The following is a 26813-nucleotide window of genomic DNA, read 5'->3' on the forward strand; positions in this document are numbered from 1 at the left end:
GCACATTGGGATCGGCGCAATTATAATTAGCTTTTCTTATCTTGCAGGCATACTACATTATTAGTGTGGAAGCTTAATTGTGTCGTAATTATTAATTGTAGTTACACACATAGTTTACCCTTTTTTTTCACTTTTCCTGTATATACACCTTTTCTACCTTTGTGGAGAAACACTAGTGAGTGACAGGGGGATCTTCCCCTAGGTCCTGACGAAGAGGCCCCGCGCCTCGAAACATGTTGACCCACATAGGAGAGAGAGCCCATTAAATAGCACCATCTCTCCGCTTCACTTTTCTTCTAATAATACCAGCCAGTGTTTAATAAAATTTCTTTTTTCCATTAGGCCAGGTATTTTTTAACGTTCACTCTTATATCACTCCTGACCCCACTGACACTCACTCCCAACACATAGCACCTTCACCTAAAGGTGCTCCAGCGTATCCGCTTGTCGCAGCACTGCCCCGCCCCGCAGCGGGACGGGAAGACCCCGATGATGAAGCATGACACCAAGGGCCCTTTTGGTGTGTGAGGGGTATTTTAACAAAGAAGGTGTATTCCAATGACATCCGGATATACACCCACCCATTGTGAGGTGGCCCCTTTTGATTAACCTATAACCCTGATAAGAGGAGGACGTGCCCACCTTGGTGCCCACCGGCATCACCTCTTCACTCCCCCCTTTTGATTTCCTTAGTTATTCCTTGAACAGCCAGGTTCTCAAGGCTTTGCGAAAAGGGCATCTTGCTCCAAAAGGCATAGTTCAAGAAGCAGGGAATTCCAGAATTTGGACACCAAAAAGGACGTGGAGGGTCCACCCCAATGTGATCTCCGAATCCTGGGATCTTTAGTAAGTGGGCAGAGGTTGATCTGACAAGTCTTCTAGGCACATACATGGAGGCTAATGAACATAGCCAGGGGGAGTGGGGCTCTACTGTTGATTGCCTTATGCATGATGCAGACAGATCTGAACTGAATCCGGCGTTCTACCGGGAGCCAGTGGAGATCCTTGAGACCCCTATTAATTGACTGATATTTGAGTGTATTTGTAAGAATTCGTGTGGCTGCGTTCTGCACAGTTTGCAACCTTTTGACCACATTGCAGGGCTAGCCAAGGTATAGGCTCACATTACCCAGGCATGCCAACATCAATGACTGTCCAATCAACCTTCTGGCTGTAGGAGGGAGGAGCTTGAGAACACTCCTCAATAGTCTCAGAATGCCATAGAAGCTAGCAGAGATTTATTTTGGCTTGATGTTCTATCGTGAGATTGAGATCTGGCCACATCCACAGGCACTTTATCAAGCCTTTAGGGGACAGCAGCTACCTCAAATGTTCTGGTAAGGGACTTGGGGCATTGCTCTGGAAGTTATTGCCCAGCAGCATCACTTCTGTTTTGTCCTCATTAAGTTTCAATTTATAGCCGGCCATCCAGCAGGCCACTTTCTGGAGGCAGAGTCAGATATAGGAGACTGGAAGTATGGATGGCCGAGATAAACAAAACCAGCTGGCAATCCAAACAGTTTCACAATATTAGCAAGGGGAGCATGTACAAATTAAAAAGGGTGGGACTCAGGGAGAAGCCATTAGGCACCCCATAACTAAGGGGGAGACTGGTTGAGTAATAGGCCTGATCCAGAACCTGAAAGGTTCAATTCTCCAAAAAAGAAGAGAGCCATTCTAGTGCTCTGCCCCCGATACCAGCGTTAGAAACTCTCTGAATGAGAGTTGTATGGTCCACGGTATCGAAGGCAGCACTTAGATCAAGATGGGTAACTGCTGCAGATCTTCACTGGTCCAGGAGTTTCTTAGTTCTTGGACCACAGCTAACAGTGCAGGTTCAGTGCTCTGTTGTGGTTGAAACCCCATTTGAGTGGGATGAAGCACTGCCTTAGATCCCAGGAAGAACAAAAGATTCTTATCATCTTTGATTATATAATTTTTGCAGCTCCAGGTAATAGGAAAATAGGGCTATAATTGCTTAAACAAACGGGGTCAAGCTTAGTTTTTTTTTTAAGTTGTCTGACTATTGCATGCTTCCACTGGTGCAGAACAGTCACAGCCTGTGGAGGGAGTTTCGGTGGGGCGGAGGGGCGGGGTAGGGGAGGGGCAGGGTGGGGGGGTGCTAAAAGCCGGAGTATGGATAATTGAAGGTAAGTAAACAATTTAATTAATAAAACGAATTTCGTAGCGTGCCCTGCATCGCAAAATGTGATGCAGGGTGCGCTACGAAATTTGTTTTTATTTATTAAATTGTTTACTTACCTTCAATTATCCATACTCCGGTTTTTAGCACCCCCCGCCCCGCCCCGCCTCTCCGCCCCACCGAAACTCCCTCCACGGGCCGTGGCTGGTGCAGAACCTTCCTGCTAGAGAGAGAGATGTTTAACAACTTTATCAGCACCGGAACAATGCAATCAGACCCTTGACGAAGGACATGGAGAGGAACTGGATCCACTGGTGAGACCGATTTTACCACTTATACGAGATCTTTAACAAGACTCTCAGTGAGATTGGGAAACGTTGAAAGTTGAACAAGAATTGACTATGGGGAGAGCCATCGAAGTCAGTCGTATTGGGGAAGGAGGAATAAATGTCTATAATTTTCTTCTGGAAGAAATGTGCCAAATAGTTGTTGTGCTCCACAGTGGGGCTAACTGTAGGAGGCACAGTGATGTATTTAACAATCTTAAACATTTCTTTGGGAGAGTTAGAGGAATTAGTAATTTTGGTAGCGAAAAAAAGTTGCTTGAGCCAATTTAATTTCTGCATGGTACAGCCTGACAGATCTCCTATAATCAGACTTGCTATACTCATCATATGTCTTTCTCCATCTTCTCTCCATACATTTGCTTTCTTTCTTCAAAGACAGTAAATGGGCATTGAACCAGGGGGATTTTTGTGTCTGGTTGTCATCTTTCCTCAACCTGACTTGAAGAGCTCTATCAAGTGATTCAGTAATTCACTGGCTGTACTGATGTGCTGCTAATGCAGCACAATCTGTGAGAACAGATGTTAGGGTTACCAAGTCCTTTTGCTAGTCATCCACATTAAGTTTGGGCCAGGCAGGATCCAATCGTCTGACGAAGGAAGGGGTATGGGTGAAGGGGATGTTATGAAAGCAAAACCAATCATAAAATGGTCTGACCAAATTAGAGGTGAAGGGGTCTGAGCCTGGAGTGTGCCAATATTACTAAATAAAAGGTCAATAGTATGGCCCTTCTTGTGCGCAGGGTCCTCCACCAGCTGTGTTACCTGTAATAAGGCCATATCAGGTAGGAGGGTTTTCTAAGCTCTGTCTTTTGTGTTGTTCAAATTGCAAATTAAAATCACCCAAAACAGTGAAGTTGACTTTGGCTATGGCCCGCTCCACAAGCTTCTGGCAAGGCTTGAAGAAAAGGGGTATAAGGACCTATACACAAGAATTCCAGAGAAGGTGGGAGATAGTTTTAGTGAAAAGAAAAGCCTCTTGCAGTTATGGATCTTAAGCAAGGCACTTCAAGACTCCCTATGGATAATTGCTAACCCACCGCTACCTTTATCATGCCAATCTAGCCTTGCAATGCATTAGTCAGGGAGAAGCGCCTGAGTTATGTCAGCCCCAGAGTCATCCGACATCCAAGTTTCTATGAGTAATAAAACATCTAGACAGGACTCGTTGAGGAGATTGAATATCCTCTATGTATCTAAAAGCCTCTATGAATTTTGAATATTTTGCTGATGCCAGGTGCTGCTGCAAGGCATTGGAAAGGCTGATTATAGTGGTATCCATAAAGAAACCTACAGCATTGAACTCAAACCTTACAAACAATTTGCAGAAAAGACAGTATCACATATTTCACATCTGCTGTTCAAATGGCTGACAGCTTAATGAAAGTAGTTTTCAAAATGGTGATAAATGTTTTTGCTCTGCCTCAAGATACTCTCTCCATTGCTCCTTCTCCTGATCTCTATGACTTTTTTTCCTTTTGTTGAGAAAACATTTTTGAAAATTCTCCACCCATTTGATAATGGTAACACCCCCAATTGCAATATCAATGATTTGGTTGCTAAACCTGAGACCCTGATATCAACTCCCACAATTCCTGTTACTACAACTTGAGAGTATCAAAAAACATGATTATAGGGTTAAGTGAGGATCCCCTATTGACTGTGGCATGCACATATAATATTTTAAGTTTGGCTTGTGACTCTATAGCATCGCGGCTTATCTCGCCCTGCAACTCTTCATTTATATTAGCGTCTGTTCCACAGCTATAGAAAGAATCAATAGTGATCCCTCGTCTGAAGAATCTTTCAACTAGGTCCTTGGTTTTCAGCAATTATTGTACTATTTCCCTCCTCCCTTTTTCAGCCAAGATCCTGGAAAGAGACGTTGCCAGTTTTCTTCATTCATTGGGCTCAATAATATCCTTGAAGCTTCACAGAAGGGCTTTCGCTCTCTTCATGCAGTAGTGTTAGCGGTGCTGGGTGTTACTGGTGACAGTCTAATGTTGTTAGATCAGGGTGGGAGTGTTGCCGCTCATTCTTTTAAATCTTAGTGCTGCCCTCAATACTGTTTACAATTGTTTGTTTTTCTATAGGTTACATTCAATTGGTGTGCACAGCCAATCTTTGCGTAGTTCTTCTGTTTCTTGAGAAAGCGATCATATTTGGTGGTTCTGAAGCCTTATCATTCTGAAGTCTTTAGTGAGAGGAGTCCCCCGTCTCCTCAATGAGGTCATACTTTACTTACCTTTATATGACACCACTAGGCAATATAAGTTGCTGCTGTGAGCCTTCTCTGATTTCCTATGCAAACAGCACTCAGTTTATTGTCATGTTTGCAGATAAATGTATTGTCTCTGTCCAAAATGTTGTCGGTGGCAACTTGGATAAAATGTCATTCACTCCAGCTCAATGGTGACATTGAAGGGAAACCTTCCTACACAAAAACAATCACGAGGCGTTTTCCTCTTTCTATGTGTGTTGCAGAATGCAACACACAAAGAAAGAGGAAAACAAGGATAAATAAAGATATTTCTCCTCGCTGTGCCTCACTTACACCTCCCCTCGTGAGGCGTACGTTTTTGGCCCTGCTTCAGACTTACAATTTCTCGTAAATCTCGAGCAGTGTCAAAAAGATCCAATGATGTTGCTGGGAACACCCCTAGCAACACCCATGGAATGCCCCTTTCACGCAGTTTTCTGTGCGAAAGCGGCACATACTTATAAGGCCATGAAAAGCCACGTAACGTGGCTTTACGAGGCCTTATTAATATGCAAGTGGAACATTGCACTACCGGAAAGTACAAAAAGGCAGGCGGTGCAATAGTTCCGGTAGGGTGTCCCAAATAGTTTCCGCCAGAAAAAGGAGAATTTTCACCAGCAGAATTTTTTGGGGCACCATGTGCCCTAATGCAAGCAACGAAATGTGTCCCTCATTGCTGGATTTGGTAGTAAAAAATAGCCACGAATTGGGCACTGGTGCTACTACATCTGTTGCACTATTGATAGCTGTTGATTTTCAGTTTCCATTGGGCCCTAGCTCTATCTGAACCATTTATAGCCCAGCTTTATAGGGCAAAGAGTAAAACCCCACAAAGAGGATTTAAAGCAGTAAGTGGAAGCGTAGCGGCATGCTCACCGGAAGCACTTCCATGTATAGGCATCCATTCATAGCGGCCTCGCTGTGATGCATATTCAGAGCAATTTCAATCAGCCATCTCTTCCTGGAAGAACCATTCTGTAATAGTGATAATTATTTAAATGCGTTCTTAAATGAAGACTAGAAGCTTTGCCGGTGCTACCTGCAGAACTTAGAGGCGCGAGCGCACATTTACAGTAGACAAGAACACCGCCTAATAATACAGCTGCCATGAAAATTACTGCTGGAAAGGGCATAGGCGCGGCGCGCGCCGCAAACGCAATTTCCAACAGCGATAAATACATGCCACCAGAATAAATTATGAGTAATTACCCCAGTTTGAAGATATAATTTGATGCACATGAAAAATCATATCTAACGAACGGATGGATGTTCGCTGCCTAGAAGCAACATGCAGTTCTGAGGGGAAAAAGACAGCTTCAAAAAAACACAAAACGCCACTCAAGCTAAAATATCCATGTATGTATTTTATTTTTGTGACATACTACGGGTTCATCGGCAGACGGGAGTACAATTCATCTGGATCTAATTTGTTCATGGAGGATTCTTGTTTAAGGTGTGGTTTTATGTGTAAGCAGGTAGCAAAAAACTGAAAACCTAACTCCTTCCACAAATACATAGTTCTGTGGCATTCTGACAGGTCAAAATGAAAAGGAAATATAATCTAAGCACTGGTACTATTATATAAAATAAACAAGTCTTAATAAAGGCAATAGTTTCGACTTTTTTGAGCACTGAAATGTTTTCCATGTAGCAGCTAGCCATTGCTCAGTTTGGGTTCATAGACACTTTCTTGACAAGGTCTAGCCACGGTTGTTAGGGGCATTACTCCTGTGCCTATTAAGAGTTCTTCAAAATGAAACATTGCTATACCGCGGATCGATCTATTAAAATCCATTGGGCTAGCTAGATGAATTTGGGGCCCCATTTATGGTTCCCTGTTACCTCTGAGTGCTGGTGCAGGAATTAACGATTCTCCCTATGAAATAATGGGGATTGCCTCATAAAGGCACAGAGCTGGTCATTAATCGCCTGTTGTGTTCATTTGTGTTATGTTCCTGTCATGGTAAAGAAAATTGCTGAATGGCTACAATGAAAATATTGTCTATTTGTTAATTTTCAGTACAGAGATCTTACTCCCAGATATCATATTGTTATAGTTCAACATGCTGATTGATACTGGGGCTTCCTTTCTAGGACAGCTTCGGTTAACCTATTTATTCAGTCAACTATTACCAAACTCTTCCATTAACAAAAAAGAAAACCTATTAGCTTACGCCAATGCTTGTTTTAAATGATAAATGTGTGTGCACCATGAGGTCAGGCATAAAAGAGTGTCATTTGAGAGCCACTAATAAATGGTGTGTCAGTACTACTGAATTGTCACCTGATCCCCTCCTCTAAACAGGCACATGGTCTAGAAATGTGGGTATCTGTTCAAAGATTTGTGATCCACACGCACCACAACTCTACCAAACAATCAACAGGGCCACTAGATTTTGAGAGGTTGGCTTAATGTGGTTTAGTATTCAACAACATTTCTGTGTGCGGTGATAAAAGATATGAACAGAGGCCACTGGTGTTAACAAGCTGGGAGGCCACCTGAAAGGAAGATATTTCCATTTGGTAATTAAGCCAAGTTGGTCATTTATTAAATAGGCACAGGATGAATCAGATTTGGCATTAGATTTAGATCCAATGTTTATGGGAGATATTTGAACCATGGGCTTTGGAAATTGGGCTAACAGTTCAGGCTGGACGTAATGACAAACATGTATTATGTTTCAACAGTATGAGTAACTTGATTTATCAACTTCTACATGACACCGCTAGCAAACATCATCAAAACCCACAACATCAACATCATTTCCTATGTTGACGACATCTTGTGTGTACACTCGCTCTCAGCTCGCCCCCACCATGACAAAGTCCAACTTCCACAACTGTATGAGAAACGTCTCCATCTGTTTGAAGGACAACTGCCTGAAGTTCAACAAAGGACAAATCCGAAGTGATGATTTTCGGCCTCCACACCTCCCCCCTAGAATGACACCTGGTGGCCATCGGGAACTCAGACCCACCCCCACACCAAAATACCATTCCCACAACCTCTGCATCATCCTGGATAGCGAACTCTCCATGAAACAACAGGTCAATGTTGTCTCTTCAGCCTGCTTCCATGCTCACCACATGCTCCACAGCATCTTCAAATGGCTCCCAAACAGCAACAGGAAAACAGTGAAGCAGGCCCTCATCACCAGCCATCTAGACCACAGCAACATACTCTATGTAGGTACCACCAGAGAACCCATAAGAATACTCCAGATGATTCAGAACGCAGCAGCCAGACTGATCCTCAACCTGCCCAAAATAACTCACATCACTCAGCACCTGAGAGACCTCCATTGGAACCCCATTGAGGAAAGATGCCAGTTCAAACTTCTGACCCACGCCTACAAAGATCTCCACGACCAAGGACCGGCATACCTGAACCACCATATGAACTTCCACAAACATCCAAAAACCTCCGCTCTGCTCACTTCACCCACGCACAAACACCACGTATCCGCCGCTGCCACACCGGAGGACAATCCTTCGCCCACCTTGCCTCCAAGTCCTGGATCGCTTGCTCCCCAACCTCTGAGCATTACCCTTGCTGACAGACTTCAGGAAGAAACTCAAGACCTGGCTCTTCGACTGAAACCCTCAGCCATGCTTTGCAAGTGCTGTTTGATTGATTGATAGATAAAGACAGAATTTGAACTGATGGAATACAAGCACAAGAATACACTGTGATAATTGCAATGATACTAATAGAAGGAAAACAGAATATATGTTGGCCCACCATTGGGCACTAATGAATTTATTATAACTGATGACAGAAATTGTGCAAAACTACGGAAAGCCATGACTTCCGTATGTCCAAAATAATGAAACTATGTTGCATTTGCCAAGTGTGTTATTATTGCTTGCATATAAACATATTTTTATATATCTCCATGTGTATTTGAATGTTATGCATTTGGCATCTGGGAAAGACTTTCTGTTAGAGAGCATTGTGTAAAATAAAACCCCAAACCTTATTCTAAAAAGAGAGTCTTTGCATTTTGTAAAATAAAACCCTCTTCTAAAGGTGTTGTTTGTTTTGTGTTTAATGTCTCCTGCTTCGTTGGGTTTGAGCCATTGTGTGGAAGATTCTGTATTATCTGAAAGGCGAAGCAAGACACCGCAACAATTGAAGGGTAAGTAAGAAAATACCTGCCAGAGACTTCATAGGCCCTACGAATGGTGGTATGTAGACGCACAGCTGAAACTGAATGTAGATTCACAAACAGGTTGCCAGAGAAAGGTGAAGTGAAGCGTATGCAGATAGCCAATTCATTCAAACAATCACTTTCTTCTTAGTGATAGAGGCTGTTGGACCTGGCCCTGTTTGCAAGGTATTCCCAGATTTTTGTGTTCTGTTGCTAAACCCATTTTTGTTGGCATGAGGACTCTGCGCACGTTTTCCCCGCTAAGCAGTGGTTGTGCTCGCTCTCTAAAACATTGTACACCTTGCATCTACCTCACTGGTACATTTAATTTACTTGAAAGCCCATAGTAAATGGTACTACATGTACACAGGGCCTGTAAATTAAATGCTACTAGTGGGCAGCAGCACTCATTAGCCCACCCACTAAAGTTGTCTTTGAAAATAAGCCTCAGGCCTGAAACTTCACCCTGTGGTGCAGTTTTAAACTGCCATTTTGGCCTGGAAAAATAAACCTTTTTCCAGGCTGAACCTTCCTTTTAAAACTTATAGGCCACCCTTAAGGCAGGCCCTTAATGCCCATAGGGCACAGTGGATAATATTTAAAAAGCAGGACATGTGAGTTTAAGTTTTACATGTCCTGGTAGTGAAAAAAATATTTTTTACTACTGTAAGGTCTCCTATTGGCTAACACTTGGTTACCTTATTACATTTAATAAGTGCTAACTTTGAATTGGGAGCAGATAGAAGTCTGCTGGTTGGACTCAAATGAAGTGTAATTTAACATCTTCTTTAATGCTATAGCTGGAATATCACAATTCTGAAAATGCCCCTTTTAGTACGTTGACATTTTTTTGTCTTAACCAGTTGTGCCTTATGCCAGTGTCCTGGGTCACAAGACTGTGAATCGCTCCGCTGTTGGGGTTTGTGTATTCCTCACGGACAGTGACATCAAAGGGACTAGGAGTGACAGGATGGGCCATCCTGCAAAGGTGGCTGGAGGCAGAGCTGTGCCCTGCCCCACTTACACTTCAAAGGGCCGGACACCAGCACATACAAAGGACCCTGACACCTGCCTATTTTCATTCCAGACTTCTTAGAGCCTTCACAATTGAAGGGAAGACATTTCCAGAATCAGATGTGGAGATTGGAAGCGGTGTTCCCTACCACATACAAAGGCTGCACCAGGTATAAATCTCAGACCTCCAGCTCCACTCATCAGACCACTTCTGGACTTTACATAAGACGGACTGCTCTGCCACCAGAGGACTGCCCTGTGCTACCAGGGGGCTGCACTGCTGCTTAGAGACTGCCTTGTTCTGTGAGAAGGAAGACTAGACCTGCTTACCTTCATCCCAGGCTAACCCGGGTGATTTCAAGGGTCTACTGACCTCCTGTTTGAGCTGCTGGGACATAACAGGCTCCAGAGGCTTTCCTGCAACTGCCCAGCTGACCTGCTGCAAATGGATCTGTCTGGACCTGCAACTGGACTTGCCTGAGCTCTGCAGGCATCTGCTGGAGTGAGTTCCTGATCTCCATGAGGTGCCCCAGAGGCCGAGGTGTCTTGATTCCTCCCAAGTAGAAAAGCTGAAATCCTGAAGTTTTGGGCTCTTAACAACAATGAACGGTCCCATTCACAGTGAGATTCTGCCACACGCAATGAACGGCAACATGAAGCTCCAATGAAGACCAGCTCTTTCATCACTACAGAGACTATCATCCACAACACAAGTTATGCCTGACTGTATTTGCACCAATTTACCAGATGGGTAAGCATGGGCTAATTTAATGACTTTTGTGGTTTACCATGACAAGGATTGTAGTTTTTGCATGAGTGGGGCTCCTTCCCCTTCAAATAATAACCAATTTCTTACAGGGGCTTTATAGAGGTCAAGTGGATTCCAATAATCCCCATGTGGTGGCCGCTTGCCTGCTATCTGGTTCAAGCTGTTGGGCAGCTCTCTAGGGAGTCCTCCAGTAGTGGCCCAGGTCTTCCGAAGAAGCCTCTTCTAGCTCAGAGATTTTCTTTTTAAGGCTACTATGCTATTCCCACTCCTCAAACATCTGCTTTCCACCTCACGTGCTCCCCATTGGAGCCATCAAAATCAAATTCTTTTGACCTTGTATGGGACTCAAAGACCTGTGCAAGTGCTGGCATGTTACCCCCCCAATAAGCTAATGGTATTCAGACAAAACATCGTTGACACAAATATCTGGGTAAAATATTGTGATGTCAAAACATCATGGAACAGAATATAGGAGGCAAGAATATCATTTTTGTAAGCCTATGTATAGTTACAAATATATATATAATTGTACTTAATATTGTTTTTACTTTATTTAGGTGATTTTTATTAGTTTTAATGTTATTAATTGTTATTATTTTAATGTTATGTAAATTGTTTTGGTGGGTATTTGGATTTGTTGGGATATAGAGTGGGAAGCTTACTAACGATATTGCCTACTCTAATCATGGATCCCACTCTGCAACTCTGGGCAATAGCTTGCTTAATCTCCACACTGGCCCTACCGCTAGGATGCCTGGCTTCACCTTGGGGTGCCCAGGAGTGGGCACCTCACAGGAACAGGCCAGGACGGGTTCCTCAGTGGCACATCGCGGGGACACACTGGCTAGTGTAACCAGGCGCTTTATAAGCTCAGGATTATTATTAATTATTATTACTTTTTATGTTTTAATTTGTAAGTTTGTGAATTGACTATGTAAATTATTTGTTGAGCCATTTAATAGATGAATAACAAATATTGCATTTTTGTTTGTTAAATGATGAATTGATCAATTCAGTGTGTTAACCATTTGTTTTTATTATTTGTAAATTAATTAATATATTATTTTTTTATAATAATTCATTTTATAGTGTAATTTTCTAAACCAATGTCTACTTTTTTCTGTTGAAGATGTAATTTGTTGTTGTGGTTATTGGAAATTTAGAACAATAGGGTGGGAAGTTTTTTACTCTATTATAAATAATTTAATTGTTATTGTTTAATATAATTTTATGTATATTTTTATAAGTTAATGCTGTGTTTTTGAATTTACTTACATACATTATATAATCTTAATGATATTTTTATGTGTTTATGAAAATATAGTTTATATTTAATTATGTTTAATACATGTAAATTATTTTGCATTAATTTAGAATATGGAACATTAAAACAGAGCTTTCTAAAGTTTAACAGTTACCCTAGTGTTGTGTACATTGGAGTGGTAATAGAAAATCTGGCCCTCCAAAGTCCAACACATTCCCTACAAGTTTTATGTTGGAGCGGGAATAGAAAATATGACTCCTACACAGTCAAACCCTTTCCATCCTGTTGCTCAGGTTGTAGTTAGAATAATACATCTGACTCTTTCAAAGTACAACACTTTCTGAGCCGTAGTTTATATTAGAGAAGGAATAGTAAATGTACCCATTCAAAACAAAGACTTACCCTACTGCTGCTTATATTGGATTGGGAATATTAGTCTGACTCCTTTAAGGTCCAAGACTTTCTCTACTGTCTCTCAGTTTGAAGAGGGAATAGTATATTTGACCCCTTCAAAAGTCCTTCAGTTTCCCTATTGTTGCTTACCTTGGAGTAAGAATCATAAACCTAACTCCTCTAAAGTCCAACACTTATCCTACTGTAGGTCAGGTTGGTAGTAGTGAGTTTGAACCCTCCAAGTATAATTATTTATATTTTTTTGTTATTTTTATATAATTTGTTTTGGTTTAACTTTAAAAGTTAGTTTAATATACTTGGTATTGTTTATTTGTTTTTGCTAATTTATTGTTTATTTTAACGTAGGTATTCTATATGTTTTTATTATTTTAATATCTACTTTTGTAAATATAATGAATTAATAGTAGTTTTTAATTTATGCTTAAATAATAATTGTATTCCTTAAATGCTATTTTTTTGTGTTTATTTTAAAGCATACATTTCTGTTGTATGTTTAAAAAAATTTGCTATTAAAGTTCCATACATTGTAAGACATCAACTTCAAATGTGGCTCCAAGCATGGTACGACATAAACTTGTATTACAGTCAAGTTTTTACTGTGAATTGACAATGCCTCTGGCTCTGGATTGACGAACGAGAAAATATCAACAGCAAATACATGAACAATATTTCACAACAGAAAAGAAAATGGGAAAAGAAAAGAGAAACTCTGGAGTCTGCCCCGGATATAGGAAAGTAAATTTCTTATGGGTAAGAGGTAGCCAGGGGGAGTACCCATCAGGGGTATCAACGGAACAGGAGTTGCAATCAGGCCCTAGCGGGTGGGGGTCTCTTCCACGGTAGACCGAAGGTGATGTCGCAAGTTGGGAGAGGTCAGGCACCGATCTGTATCCCTAGCAGTGTGTGTTATGTGTTGTGCTTTGTGTTTGTAAATGATCATTTTTAAAATATTTTCCCACATATATTTTTTAAATTGTAATATTATTGTTAAGTTAATATATGTTTAAAAGTGAATATAGTCTATAACAGTTTACATTTGATAAACGTATGTATTTTCTGACAATATTGTGCTGTTCTATATTTTTGTTGTTGATATTTTTGAGTTTACATGCAAGGTATGGAAAGTCAAAATATGTGCCCTTGACATTTTCTACCAATATTTTTATTGCTGATATATATATTTTTTGATTAGGTTTCATTTTAATCCAGGAGCTCAAATAACAAATTTATCCACGAGTATTACATATCTCTGTAACCATCAATTCATTAAAAAAACAAATAAAAATCGTTTTTATGTTGCCATTTCTGATTAAACTTCTTGGTAGGCCCAGTTCGATTTGCCTACATTTTTTCCCTATTATGTACCTTTTTACAGTTTTTCTTTCTATGCTGAAAAGGTGGGATGGCTATCTTATTTCCAGTCGGTGGTGTTAACTGATCTTGCCACCAAATGCAATGTGCCTATATCTTTGCTTAGTTGTAGTTCTTACGCCCAAGTGAGTTGTACTTCCTATCAGCATGGCAACTAGGTCTGGATTGACGTGGATGATTAAAGATTGCGTCCACTGGTTACAGACTTTATCTCAATAGTCCTCCAATTATTAAAATGTGGAAAGCACTTCACAACATGAGCAGTCTGAATGTCACAACAACTGCATTTCATTTTTGAACTGTAGAATATCTTTATCACTTTTTCTTCTGTTGTGTTGTTATATGGAGTGTAAGTATCTTTACACCTTAGATACATTATTTGTGAATGTACTTCTTAATAGTAACCCCAACAATATTGTGGTACAAGAATATCAAGGACAAAAAATTGAGGGACAAAATATTGAAAGGTAATTGCATATAGGAAAGTATGGAGTTACTACTGCTAACTCCACATTTACATACCTTCAAAATAGATGTGCGGCATAAGGACATATATGTGGAGTTAGGTATAAAAAATATAGACTTACTTATCTTTCGATATTTTATTTTAAATATTCTGTCCTCGATTTTGTGTCCCATCGATTTTTGTTTTCACTATTCAGGGGGTGCGCCATTATTGGTGGCTTAGATAAAAATAAATGCATAGAACATATTTATAGCTAGATGCAGGTTGTGATTTGATTCTGCATTATGGAGATTCTTTCTTTCTTATGCTTATTGAAAAATGTACCAATGAATTTGAAGTACTGTAAACACTATCATATGTCAAATGTAACGCATTAGTATATGTTAAATATATTTATTTCTTCAACTTAATGAATCATTATTAAAAAAAATGTGTATCTTTTTAACTGGTTCCCATCGATACTCTCATTTGAGCTGCCTGCTGGTCAGTAAAAAAATGTTCACGAATACTCTGCATCCTATTTGACTCCACCCTTAATGACGTATAGCAGTGCAGTCGTGTTTGCCCTCTCCCAGTCACGTCAAAGGCATAATGGCTTTCGGTGCACATGTTCCCAAATCTATACTACTTAAGCCTGTTCTTCGTTTATTGCAGCAGCACTCTTTTCAGATCGATGAGATTGTCTATTAATTAGCTAAGTACATGATTCTAATGAGGTCTGGATGATTAGAATACTAAGCAGTCTTCTGTCTGCCATGTCAGTCTTGGGTATTTATTCAAAGAGCATGCAGCGACAGCCAGTTTCATTATTTGAACAGCTCAAGTCCTTAATGCCTTCAGAATACTGAGGAGCCATCCTATTTGTATGACCTTAATGGAAGCACAAAAGGTCTAGCTTTACACCTTCTCAGGAAAGAAAAATACAGTAAAACACATTTTTCACCCACAATGCATGAATAAGCGTTATATTCGTCCAAGGTAAGGATAAAAAAAACTTTAGTCTGAAAAAAAACCAAAGAAGTTATCAACTGATTTTCATATATTTATATTCAAACTCCATGAACAATTTCATCTTTTACCCAGATCTTGCTGTCAGCATTATGCAAAATGTAGATTTGATAAACTGGGGATTATTTAGAGTTTGGCAGAGGCAGGATGGACTCAAAAAGTACCATGGGTCCCCTCGCCCTACCTAAACTGCATAGAGCATCAACGTCCTCTATAGAGGGCAGACGGCACAGCCACCATTTTCAGCAGATGTCCCGCAATGGCCAAACTCCAAATAAGGCCCCATTAATTGTTGAATTTGTTAATATTGTCATTAGGATTATACTGTGCTGTAAGTTAATTATGTAGTGCATCAACGTGGTGAGAGACTCAGCACTCATACAGGTGAAATATAGACATGACCGTTCCTCAGATTTTTTGTTCAATATAGGAGCCATGGATATAACTGAATGAGTGTTTCCGCAATGTACTAAAAGCAAATGATCCACTCTTTTTCCTCATACATAGTAAGACTGGTACAAAAAAGAGTGGACTCTCATAGTAAATTTTATTGGGGCAGGGAATCAGTTTGATGGTGTGGCTGGAGTACTTCATGGCCCATATTACAGACAGGGCGCAACTGCCTGTTTGCGCCATGGCACCCATTTAAAGAGGTGTGCCAGGCACAAACAGGGGTAGTGCACTCTCCTATGATAAATGTGCTGCCCCAGGGAAGCAGTGGAGTCACATTGCACCCAGGGCAGCGCATTCATTGAAATGCAGAGCGTCTGTTTTAAAGCTGCTCCATGTTTCACAGTGTGGGCGACAACCTGCCTGCACTTTAAAGAGGGGGTTAGAGATTACCCAGTAGACGGGTGCAGTGAGTGACCACAAGTGCCTACAGGAGGATCTCTGGGGGTCCATGGGACCCTCTTTCACCCATCCAAAAGTATTCCCTCAGTGCTTTATTGTACATTTACGTGGTGCGCTATCAATGCACCTCCTACGGGCCTGCTTGTCGCTGCCCCTGTGTCCCTAATATGGCATGTCTACTGGGGTAACAATAGTTCATATAAGGCCCAAAGGGGTCCTCAAGAAGCGAGAGCTGTTACTTAAGAAAGTGTTAATCATATAGCCTTTACCATATGGCATATAGAATTGAATGATTGCCAGGGAGAGCAACAAAGGATACATTCTAAATGTACAGAGGGACACAGATGGTCATTGACATAGTAAATTATTTATTTCATACATACTAAATTAATGGTTTTGGGAAATATAGTTCACAAGGTCAAAAAAGCGTGATGTGACGAGTGAAGGTGACATTTAAAATATACATCCCATTGACAACATACCCCCAGATGCATCAAGTGAATTCCAATTTGCGAAAAATACCGAATCACAAATTGGAATTCGCAGAATGGGATGCATCAAAAAATGCGATTAAAAAATGCGATTCACAATCGGCCGCAATTGCCGAATGCGAATTTCCAAAAATCGCAGAAAATTCGCAGAATCTCCTGTTTTCCCAACCTGAAATTGCGATTTCGCAATTACCGAAATCGCAAATTGCGATCTCGCAAATTGCAAGAGCGCAAAAACAGGAAGTCGCATTTTGAGCACATTGATGACATCACAACCAGGAAGTAGGCAGGTCCCTTACTCATTCTGAACACAGAGCTGGAGAGAGGAGAAGGCACAGCCCTGAGCTCTAGAAGAAACACCCTGCAGCCCCAAAACAGATCAGACATCCAACACCAGAATGTCCCAGGATGCAGCAGGAGCCAGTGAAACTGGCAGGAAAAGAAAAATAAAGTTTTCAGAACAGGAGCTGGAGTTTCTGATTGAGGGAGTCAGCAGGGACCATGATAAGCTTTTTGGGAAGCTATCCAGAAAGGTGCCTGAAGCTGACAAAAGGCGCATTTGGCTGCGCATCAGGGCGAAGGTAAATGCCATAGGAGTGACCCAGCGGTCAATTGATGACCTGAAGAAGAGGTGGTATGACCTCAGAGGGCGTGCCAAGGAGTGCATAGCAGAGAGGCTGGGGGAGCAACATGCCACGGGAGGAGGAGACCCCACAGTTGCCGCCAACACACCACTTGAAGATCTGGTTGAGGACACCATCAACCCTGCAGCCTGCGTGGGGGACACTCGGCTTGACACCTCCCGACCCACACAACAATCACAAGGTAAGAGCCATGCAACTGCGACCCCGACCCCTAAGAATGCCCATGCCCCCCGAGCTAGCCATTTGACAACCCCAGTAATGCAGTCCCTGCACATCAGAAACGCACTATTGCATTGTGAGACCTGTAGTATGACAATAGTTCCCTTATAGCCACACATAGCCAGAACTGTCAAGCGAAACATATCCCTAAAGCCAGTCAGGGAATGCAAGCCTGCATGCATGTTGCAACATCCTATGTGCAAGATTCATATCAATAATCATGCACCCATTTACATCACAGGTGCTGCAGAAGCAGAGACCACAGACAACGAGGCACTCCACATCGAGGAGATCCCAGAGGAGACGGAGGGAGAGAGCCATCCTGCCCCACAACCCGGACCATCACACACACCTGCACCTGCACTAGTACCACCACCTCCACATGCGGACAGGGCCACCCCTGCAGCCACAGGAGGAGTGCAAACACCCCATGCGTCACACATGACAGTGGAACAGGCCCCACCAACACCCAGGAGGCAGACACGCCGCACAGCCACTGTGCGGTCGCTGGCCGGTTGAGGCAGCAGCGCAACAGAGGCACACGAGCAGAGAGGGAGCAACAGGCCCAAGATCCAGGGCTATGGATCGAACGCCGGATGCTAGCTGTGCACCGCAAGCAGGTACAGCACATGGCAGCCATGCAGCTGCAGCTGTACAAGACTGCACGCAATGTGAATCAGCTCACCGAAAGTGTGCAGGAGTTGACTGCTGCAGTTAAGGAGAACAGCCAACTGATGGTGTCACAGCAGGACTTCACCCGCCGCCGCCACCGCCAGCTGCTGACCCGGCTATCAGCATATACCAGGTCAAACCACCTGATCGGGAATGCAACATCCCAACTGTCAAGCCGCTCCCTGGCAATGCAAATTCAAATGGTGCAATGCAGCCAGGATGTTGCAAGGGCCCTGGAGCAGGTCACCACCTCAATCCAATACCAACAGGTGTGTGGCCATGCCCATGCAAGGTGTGGTGATGATGCCAGTGAGGGCACATCCAGCCCGAGCAGCCTGTCTGTGCCGGTGGCACCCGAACGGCGCCGCAGTACCAGGCCCAGTGCAGCATCACGGCCGGACACTGCCGACGTGGATTCGGAGAGGCGACAGGGTGCGTCCGGCAGGAGGCACCAGTGAATGGCTGAACATTTGCAGCAGTGCCATGCTGATGTACCAAGCACCCCTGCTCCGCATTCAAGAGGCTGTATGATGCAATACAGCAGTTATGTTGTTTGTAAAATACAAATAAGTTCTAGATCTTGTTCAAAAAATAGAATGAGAATTTATTTTGAAATCAAATATTACTCATGTCATTATTTCATGTGGCATGCATGAGTGCAGTGTTGTGTGAGGGGTATGGGTGCACTAGAAATAGTTCAGTGTAATGTTGTTGCGGCGCCTGTGCCCTTCTGCAGGATTCTCCCCGCGTGCATGATGCACATGTGCAGGTGGCCGGTTGTCCCCCTCCGACTCACTACCAGAGATCTCCACAGGTATTCTCCGCTTGGTAGCAATATTGTGGAGTATGGCACACACGGCCACGATGCGGCAGCAGACCTCAGGCTGGTATTTGAGGGCCCCACCAGTCTTGTGTAGGATGCGGAATCGGCTCTTTAACATCCCAAATGTCCGCTCAAAGACATTTCTTGTGTGAATGTGCGCAGCATTGTAACACCGTTCCTGTGGTGTTGCAGGGTTGAGGTATGGGATGACGAGGTACTCACGGAGGCCGTAGGCGCTGTCACCTGAAGGATAGGAGCAGAGGGTCAGTGCCTGTTATGCACAGCTACATGGTCTTGACATACTGTATGTGGACATGTGTACTTACCTAGGAGATGTCCTTCCCCAAAGTCACCTCTGGCCAAGCGGGTGTGTACGCCGCTGTGCCTGAAGATGAACGAATCATGCGTGCTCCCCGGGTATTGGGCCACTATGTCGGTGATGAATGTCTTTGCATTGCAGACCATCCGGATGTTTAGTGAGTGGTAGGACTTGCGGTTCCGGTACATGTATTCTGTCTCAGCGGGTGGGCAGATGTGGATGTGGGTACAGTCAATGCAGCCAATTACATGGGGGAATTGTGCGGTGTTATAGAAGTCAAGCTTTGTTTGGTTTAAGTCCTGTTGGGTGCTTGGGAAGGTTATGTAGTGGTGTATCCGGCTCAGCATGGCATCCAGGAAACTCCGTAGGCAGCGTGACAGTGTGCTCTGGGAGATCCCCCCTGCATATGCAACTATCCCCTGGAAGCTTCCGGAGGCCAGGAGGTGCAGGCAGCACAGGACCTGGACATGGGTGGGCACGGCATTGGTCCTCCTTGTTGGGTGCTGCATCAGGGGGTCAAGGTCTCGGATGAGCTTAGTTATCATTGCCCCATTCAGCCTGTATTTGGAGTAGATCTCCTCTTCAGTCTGGCCCGAGAGTGTTATCCGCAGCTGGAAGATGCGCTCCTGGATCCTGTGTTGGTTCCGGGCTGCAGCCTGGAGCCTTAGCCGCCTTGCCACGATGTATAGACCTGGCATTGTGAATGTCCTCATGCTCCTATTGTGTCTCCTTAAGTGTGTTTGTTTTACCCCGCCCCTGGTTCTTGTTAGAATTATTTATTTATGTTTCCAAATGAACTTCATGGTTACCACCTGGTTTGACTTCTCCTTAAATTGCGACTCGCATTTAGCGATTTAGTTTTTTTTCACAATTTGCGATGTTTGATGAATTGAATTAGCGATTTATTTGCGAATTCGCAAAATAATTCGCAGAATAAGAGGAAAATCGCTGTTACAGATTCGCTAAGGGGGTTCCACATTGATTCTGCGAATTTATGTTTGCGAATTCGCAATTTACTGTTTTTTTTCTTGATGAATTGCGGGAGCCGTAATTGCGATCGCAATAGCTGTTTCACAGCTATTACGATCGCAATTTCGGTTGATGAATCTATACCATAGACAAAAACTCCTGACAATGAATTTAACATTAAAAGGAGTATTTTTGTTGTATAAAAAGTCGACAGCGTTTCGATCACAAGGAATTGAGATCATTATCAGGACAAGAATGTGAGCATGTGGAATTTCATGACCCAGAGGAAGCCGGTAATCGAATTGTAACTGGAGTTACAGACAGGTGGATAAGGGGATCACGGCAGGCAATCCAGACCAGGACGCGTGCCTGTGCAAGTAGTGCCAAGTGCCTCCAGGAGCAAAAATGAAGCTGTGTAAGGAGGCAGCGGTAGCTCAATTGAGGTGCTTAATCATCCGCAGTGGGCATATCTGTAATTGTTTAGGCGGTCGGCTCAGTCACATCGTGTCATTGTATGAAACCAAATTTAAGTTGGGAGTAGACTACATTAGTCGGTCAGAGTCCAGAGATGGGCAGCTGCTCCGTCTCATGCTACAGTGTGAGTGGTTTCTGCTGTCTTGTGCTTTGGTGCGGGTGATTTCTGCTAATATGGAATGGGAAAAGAGGCAAAGTGATTCCTTGACTGCATGAGTCCACGCCCCCATGCACATGAGGGAACACCCTTTCATGATAGTACTGGTCCTGTAGGAGTGCTAGCACTATCAGTATTTTAGCACAAGCATCTGCTGTCACTTCTGTAATATGACAGTGTTCCAAGGATGCAAAACACAGATGCACACATCTGTTGCGTCCTCGGGGCACTGTATAAAGTACAGCCCCAGGTTGACAATGCGGAAGATTTATTAGTGTACACTACATTCTCTCTTCCCTAAATTAAAAACCATCAATGTTCTTATAGGGACTCTTCTGGACTCTTTGCAGTCTATTTTAAAATATATTTTGGTAGTCCAGTTAGACTAAGCTTAGTTAGTTTGAGAAGTGAAGTGCTAGCAATTCAGGGATTCTGTGCTTTTAGTTATAAAAAGTATTTATGTAGCTGAGTAATCTAAGGAGGAATACGTAGGAATTTTCTTCTGCCAGAATATGGGGATCTAGAAAGAGGTCTGATTCCAACAAGGCTCCTCAATTGTTTATAAAGGTCTTGGGGAAGACACAATCTGGCTAGAAAATGGGCATATGAGTCGGTCATCTACCACCAAGATCCTGTTTCCCAGTGTTTCACTTCAGCACATTTGCTGCCACTCTTTTAACTGATAAAACACATTTCATAAACGTTGATGCCTACGATGGCATGGGTATAAAATGTAATATCAAATTTACATAATAAATTCGTTCAGGGGTGTGGAGCTGTTGTCCAAGGAAAGGATGCACAGGACAGAACACAATAGCAGGTCACAAGTTACTGTTTCAAACCTTCAGAACTGCACACTACCCATTTGTAGCCTGCCAGGTTCTATGCATTGTGGATTAGTGTAACACATTTTAGTGCTGTTGTCCACATGACATCACCAAAATACTTTGCAACTTATAATAAGCTAGTTTCCTCTGAAAAGTGCAGTTAGGTGTGGTAGCTCTGAGTGTGGTGGTTCTACTTAGATATCGTGTGTGCTTCTAAAGGCAGTCAGAGTGTGAGCCGAGTCAAGGTTGAGGAGAGGTGATTGGTTGCTATGGATGCCAAGCCTTCTCAGCATGGGTCCGGCTTATTTAATTTAGTGATTGTCTAGCGCTGACATGCACATGTGTACACTGCAGCAAAGACTACCTCCGGGTCCTTCCTGTCTCCTCCTTGACATAACCGTAACCAGGTCATATATCCTGATCTTGCAGTCAGTGTGCTCTGAATGGGCCGCATGGCTTTAAAATAACCGACAAGTCGTGGACATTGTCTCTTTCTGCAGCCCACCCAGACAGGGTGGAGCCATCCGGCCTGAGCCTCTGGGATCATGATCTCTGGATGAAGTGCTCACAGGTGTAGAATGCACCATCTGCACACAGCTATGAGCCATGCCACTGACAACAACTTTCATACGCTAAGTGCTGCATTGAGGCACATCATGTTGCTGTAACATGTGCAGTGTTACCATGGGAAAAGAAGTGGGGTTGGAAGCGCACACCAATTAAAGGTACTCAAAAGGTAATCAAATATTGATAACAAATAAACAATCTTAACACAATTGGTGTTACCATGGGCCAGACATACTGTTAGCAGTGAAACCCCTGGCCTGACTACTCATCCCGCGCTTTGAATTCAGAGAGGAGCTTTCAGTGCGGCACAACATTGTCCTGTAGTGCTCATGTGTGAGGGTGGTCAGCAGTGGCACTGGTCAGTTGAGATGCAATGTGTAATTCTGGCTTATTTTTCCTGGAAAATGTCAAGTATACACTCCCCATTGTTGGCATTCTTAGTGAGTTTCCAGACCATTCATTTGCCCAAAAAGAGGTCATTTTTTAAATTTACCTCATTTTATGGATATAACTCCAATTTTTTTGTTCACAATAGTGTCACTCAAAATGTCACACGTGGCATTAAAATGTCACACATAAGCAGCCCAAAAACACAGAAATGTCACACTCACGGAAACAGACAACATTACAGCTACACATTCAAAAGGAAAGACGCTATCCATTCCAATGTTAGATCTTGATCTTGAATGCTGAGATCTCCTTTGATTTGCATGATTAGCAGGTCATCAGCTCATGGTCTTCAGATCTCATGCATGTAATACTGTCAAGCAGATGTGACTTTTCTGCTGTGTTGGATGTATGATGTTACAACGCATACTTTTACAATGCATACCTTTACAACGCATTTTTTACAACGCAACATCCATTACAACGCATTCCATTACAACGCATGCCATTACAACAAATTTTTAAAAACTACCTTTACAACGCATTCCATTACAACGCATACTACCTTTACAACGCATAACATTACATTGCATGTATGGTAAGTATTGGACAGTGTAGGGGTAAAAATTACTATTCTAACTCCAGGGGGGTGCAACAGTAGGGTAAGTGTTGGATAGTGTAGGGGTAAAAATTACTATTCTAACTCCAGGGGGGTGCAACAGTAGGGTAAGTGTTGGATAGTGTAGGGGTAAAAATTACTATTCTAACTCCAGGGGGTGCAACAGTAGGGTAAGTGTTGGAAAGTGTAAGGGTACTATGCGTTGTAATGTTATGCGTTGTAATGGTATGCGTTGTAATGACATGCGTTGTAGTGGTATGCGTTGTAGTGTCATGCGTTGTAATGGTTGCGTTGTAATGGCATGCGACGCAATGGATGTTGCGTTGTAAAAGTTTCGTTGTAATGGTAGTGCGTTGTGAAAGTTGCGTTGTAAAGGCTGTTTCCCGCTGTGTTTGTTCTCCTGTGGTGTCCTTCATATTCATTTTGTTTTTAATTATATATATGGCAAGTGGAATTATGCGGCATGACTGAACCCAAAATATGTGACAAGGTTGGTGTATTTGTGTAGCAACAATAGGCAAATATGCCTTAATGCAGAACATAGTGTCGAAGTAGTATTTCACAATTTTATCATTCTAGCACACAGTAAGACGGGATGGACAAACATTTCACTGCATTAAATTAAGTTTTGGTATAGATTCACAGATGACGTAGTTAAACTTACCCTTCCTCTGTATCATTTGTTACACAGTGATATGTAAAGGTTCCAAACATCTGCACTCCTAGGATTCCGTACAAAAGTAGGAAAAACAGCAAAAATATTGATACACTCCATATTTGCTCCCCAGAACGCCTAAAGGAAAAAAAACATAAATAAGAATAGAACATCTTAGGTAGGTTTGCTTTCAATTCAGCTACTTTAGAAGACAGCTGACTAACCAGGGTTACAAAGCAATTATAGGTGTCAGGTAATCAAAAGGCACTGTTTAGACTTGTTAAAACCACATTTCCCAAGCTCATTTTACTTTGATTTGTTTCGAAATTCTGACATGTTTTTAGCTTTCCTGTTTTGGTGGATGCCATGCTACTTCCAGTGACATTACCCAGAGCAGGATAGGATCTTTTATAATTAAATATTTTGCTAGGGCTGCTATCTGATTCCCAGTGGATAGGACATCATGTTTACAGAGGTGGGCTTTTCTGTTCCAAGTTACCATTATAGGGTGTGTTAGTACAATTGGCTCAACGGTAGCAACTCTATGCTACATGTCACAGAACTCATTAATTCTCAAATAAAAGGCCTGAACTGGAAACAAAGATGGAGCTCAAACCTGAAGCTCATTGGTGACCATACGTTTTATTGATTGTGACCATGTTTTAGATTACAGTGTTTTTTCACAGGTCAAAAATGTATAATATTACATATTCGAAATTATTCATCTCCAACATAATGTTTTTTTTTAAATAAATTATTTTCAGGCTATTTGAATGTGTGGTATCACTCATCCAAGTTCCTATGGTTTCTAAGCATTTATACGCTTTAGTCGCAGAATATGTTATGTATGGCATGATTCATGACTCTGCAGTAGAATGGGCTTCCATACTGGGCCAGCCTAAAAAGACAGATCAGATGTTTGTATATAAGAAGGCAGGTTCTCTAACAGGCAAGTATTCGTAACGCTAATAGGTTTCACCTTTTTATATAGCCAATACTTTTTGATGACGCTGTTCAACATATATATGGGTATTGCCTATGCTGAGCAGTATCGGCTAAAAATAAAGCCACAATCCAATGTTGAATATGCACAACTGCGTCGCCACGCATGGGCAGGAATGCAAGATCACATTATGGAGATCTTAGCATGATATATATGTGTATATGTATCACCATGGATGTGCACGTATGCAACTTGATGTTGAGTGACCCTTTTTTCCTTTTAATTTACCATTCGATGGTGGTACATGCCCATCTTTGAGCGTTAAATTGAAAAAATATAATAAGTAAGCAACAGAGGTTCTCAGTGGGTGGAGGCTCAAATAAACAAATCGCAAAAATAGCTGAGCGGAGAGGGAATGGGCAGGGGATGAGTTGGGGAGAGCAACACAGAGAGCTGAGGAAGGTTCGACACAGAGAACAAGAAAAGACATGCATTCTCATTGAGAGCTAAAAGAAAAAAGTAGATCCCTGATGGGGAGCTGTGCAAGGATACAAGTCTTCCAATCAAAGAGATGGAAAATAAGCTATTCTTCAGGGGAGGGGCAGACACTAGAAGAAAAAAAGGAAATCCTTTGAATAAGAGGCAAGCTAATGGGATTGAAAAAAACAGCAAACAGTGGTAGGCAGTGGGCTGATCCAAATCCCACACTTAGCATACATATTGACACAATAGGAATCTACAACAGGCGGTTAGAAGCTGTCTGTAGGGCAGACCTTACAATGCTTTTGCTAATCAGTAGATGATCAGTAGTGTGACTCCCATGTGTACACTTCTCACAATGCATTGTCAAGTAACCCTTTAAAGCCCTATTTCCCTATGAAATAGATTAGGTATGGAAAAAATTGAATCATCTTACGCCACTGGTGTTAAAAATAATGAACCGAGGCAAACCCAGCTTAAGCTTTAGCCGGTCGGTCTTTAAAGGAGAAGATTGCTGCAAATTATAACAATTTCCGGTCATCGCAGTATGAATCTGGTGAACAGGTGGGGAAGATACAGGCATATCAGTAGGCAGACAAAAAAGCCAAAAACTCTATAAAGGCAATCAAGGGTACGGATAATAGGCTTCATACAGAGACTTGTATGATTCTTAAACAGTTCATTACATACTATGAAACCTTATATGCTGAATCCGATCCAATAATTCCTGAGGAACTTTCTAAGTACTTAGGAAGAGCAGCTCCTCCCTCCCTGCAGGAGGAGGCTGCTTTGCAGCTGACTTCTTAAATCTCTCAGGAGGAACTACTTATTGCTCTGTTGGCAATCAATCAATCAATCATAACATTTGTATAGCGCACTACTCACCCGGAAGGGTCTCAAGGCGCTTGGGGGAAGGGGTCCGCTACTGCTCGAACAGCCAGGTCTTGAGTTGTCTCCTGAAGGCGAGGTGGTCTTGGGTCAGCCGAATGTGGATGGGGAGGGAGTTCCATGTCTTGGCCGCCAGGTAGGAGAAGGATCTGCCTCCGGCGGTGGCTCTTCGGATGCGTGGTACGGTGGCGAGGGCGAGGCTAGTGGACCGTAGCTGGCGGGTGGGCGTGTAGAAGGTCAGGCGGTCGTTGAGGTACTTGGGGCCCAGGTAGTGGAGATACTTGTGTGCATGGGTGAGGAGCCTGAACGTGATCCTCTTGTTGACGGGGAGCCAGTGCAGGTCCCTCAGGTGGCCGGAGATGTGGCTGCATCGGGGGATGGCCAGGATGAGTCGGGCGGAGGCGTTCTGGATGCGTTGGAGTTTTCTCTGTAGCTTGGCTGTGGTACCGGCGTAGAGGGTGTTTCCGTAGTCCAGTCGGCTGGTGACAAGGGCCTGGGTGACCGTCTTCCTGGTTTCGGTCGGGATCCATCGGAAGATTTTGCGAAGCATGCGAAGGGTGTGAAAGCAAGATGAGTAGACGGCGTTGACTTGTCTGGTCATCGAGAGGGAGGAGTCCAGGATG

The 26813-nt window shown here is 42.8% G+C and overlaps 1 protein-coding gene across 1 annotated transcript in view; it reads right to left on the minus strand.

The window, feature by feature from the left end:
• Positions 1-26813, minus strand: part of NALCN (sodium leak channel, non-selective) — a 3094418-nt gene that overhangs the window by 2037553 nt on the left and 1030052 nt on the right. The window contains exon 8 of the mRNA XM_078657626.1: positions 23889-24017. Within this exon, the coding sequence (XP_078513752.1) occupies positions 23889-24017 (129 nt within the window). The remainder of the gene's footprint in view (positions 1-23888; positions 24018-26813) is intronic.

The sequence above is a fragment of the Lissotriton helveticus genome, chromosome 8 (assembly GCF_964261635.1).
Source record: "Lissotriton helveticus chromosome 8, aLisHel1.1, whole genome shotgun sequence".
Taxonomy (NCBI): domain Eukaryota; kingdom Metazoa; phylum Chordata; class Amphibia; order Caudata; family Salamandridae; genus Lissotriton; species Lissotriton helveticus.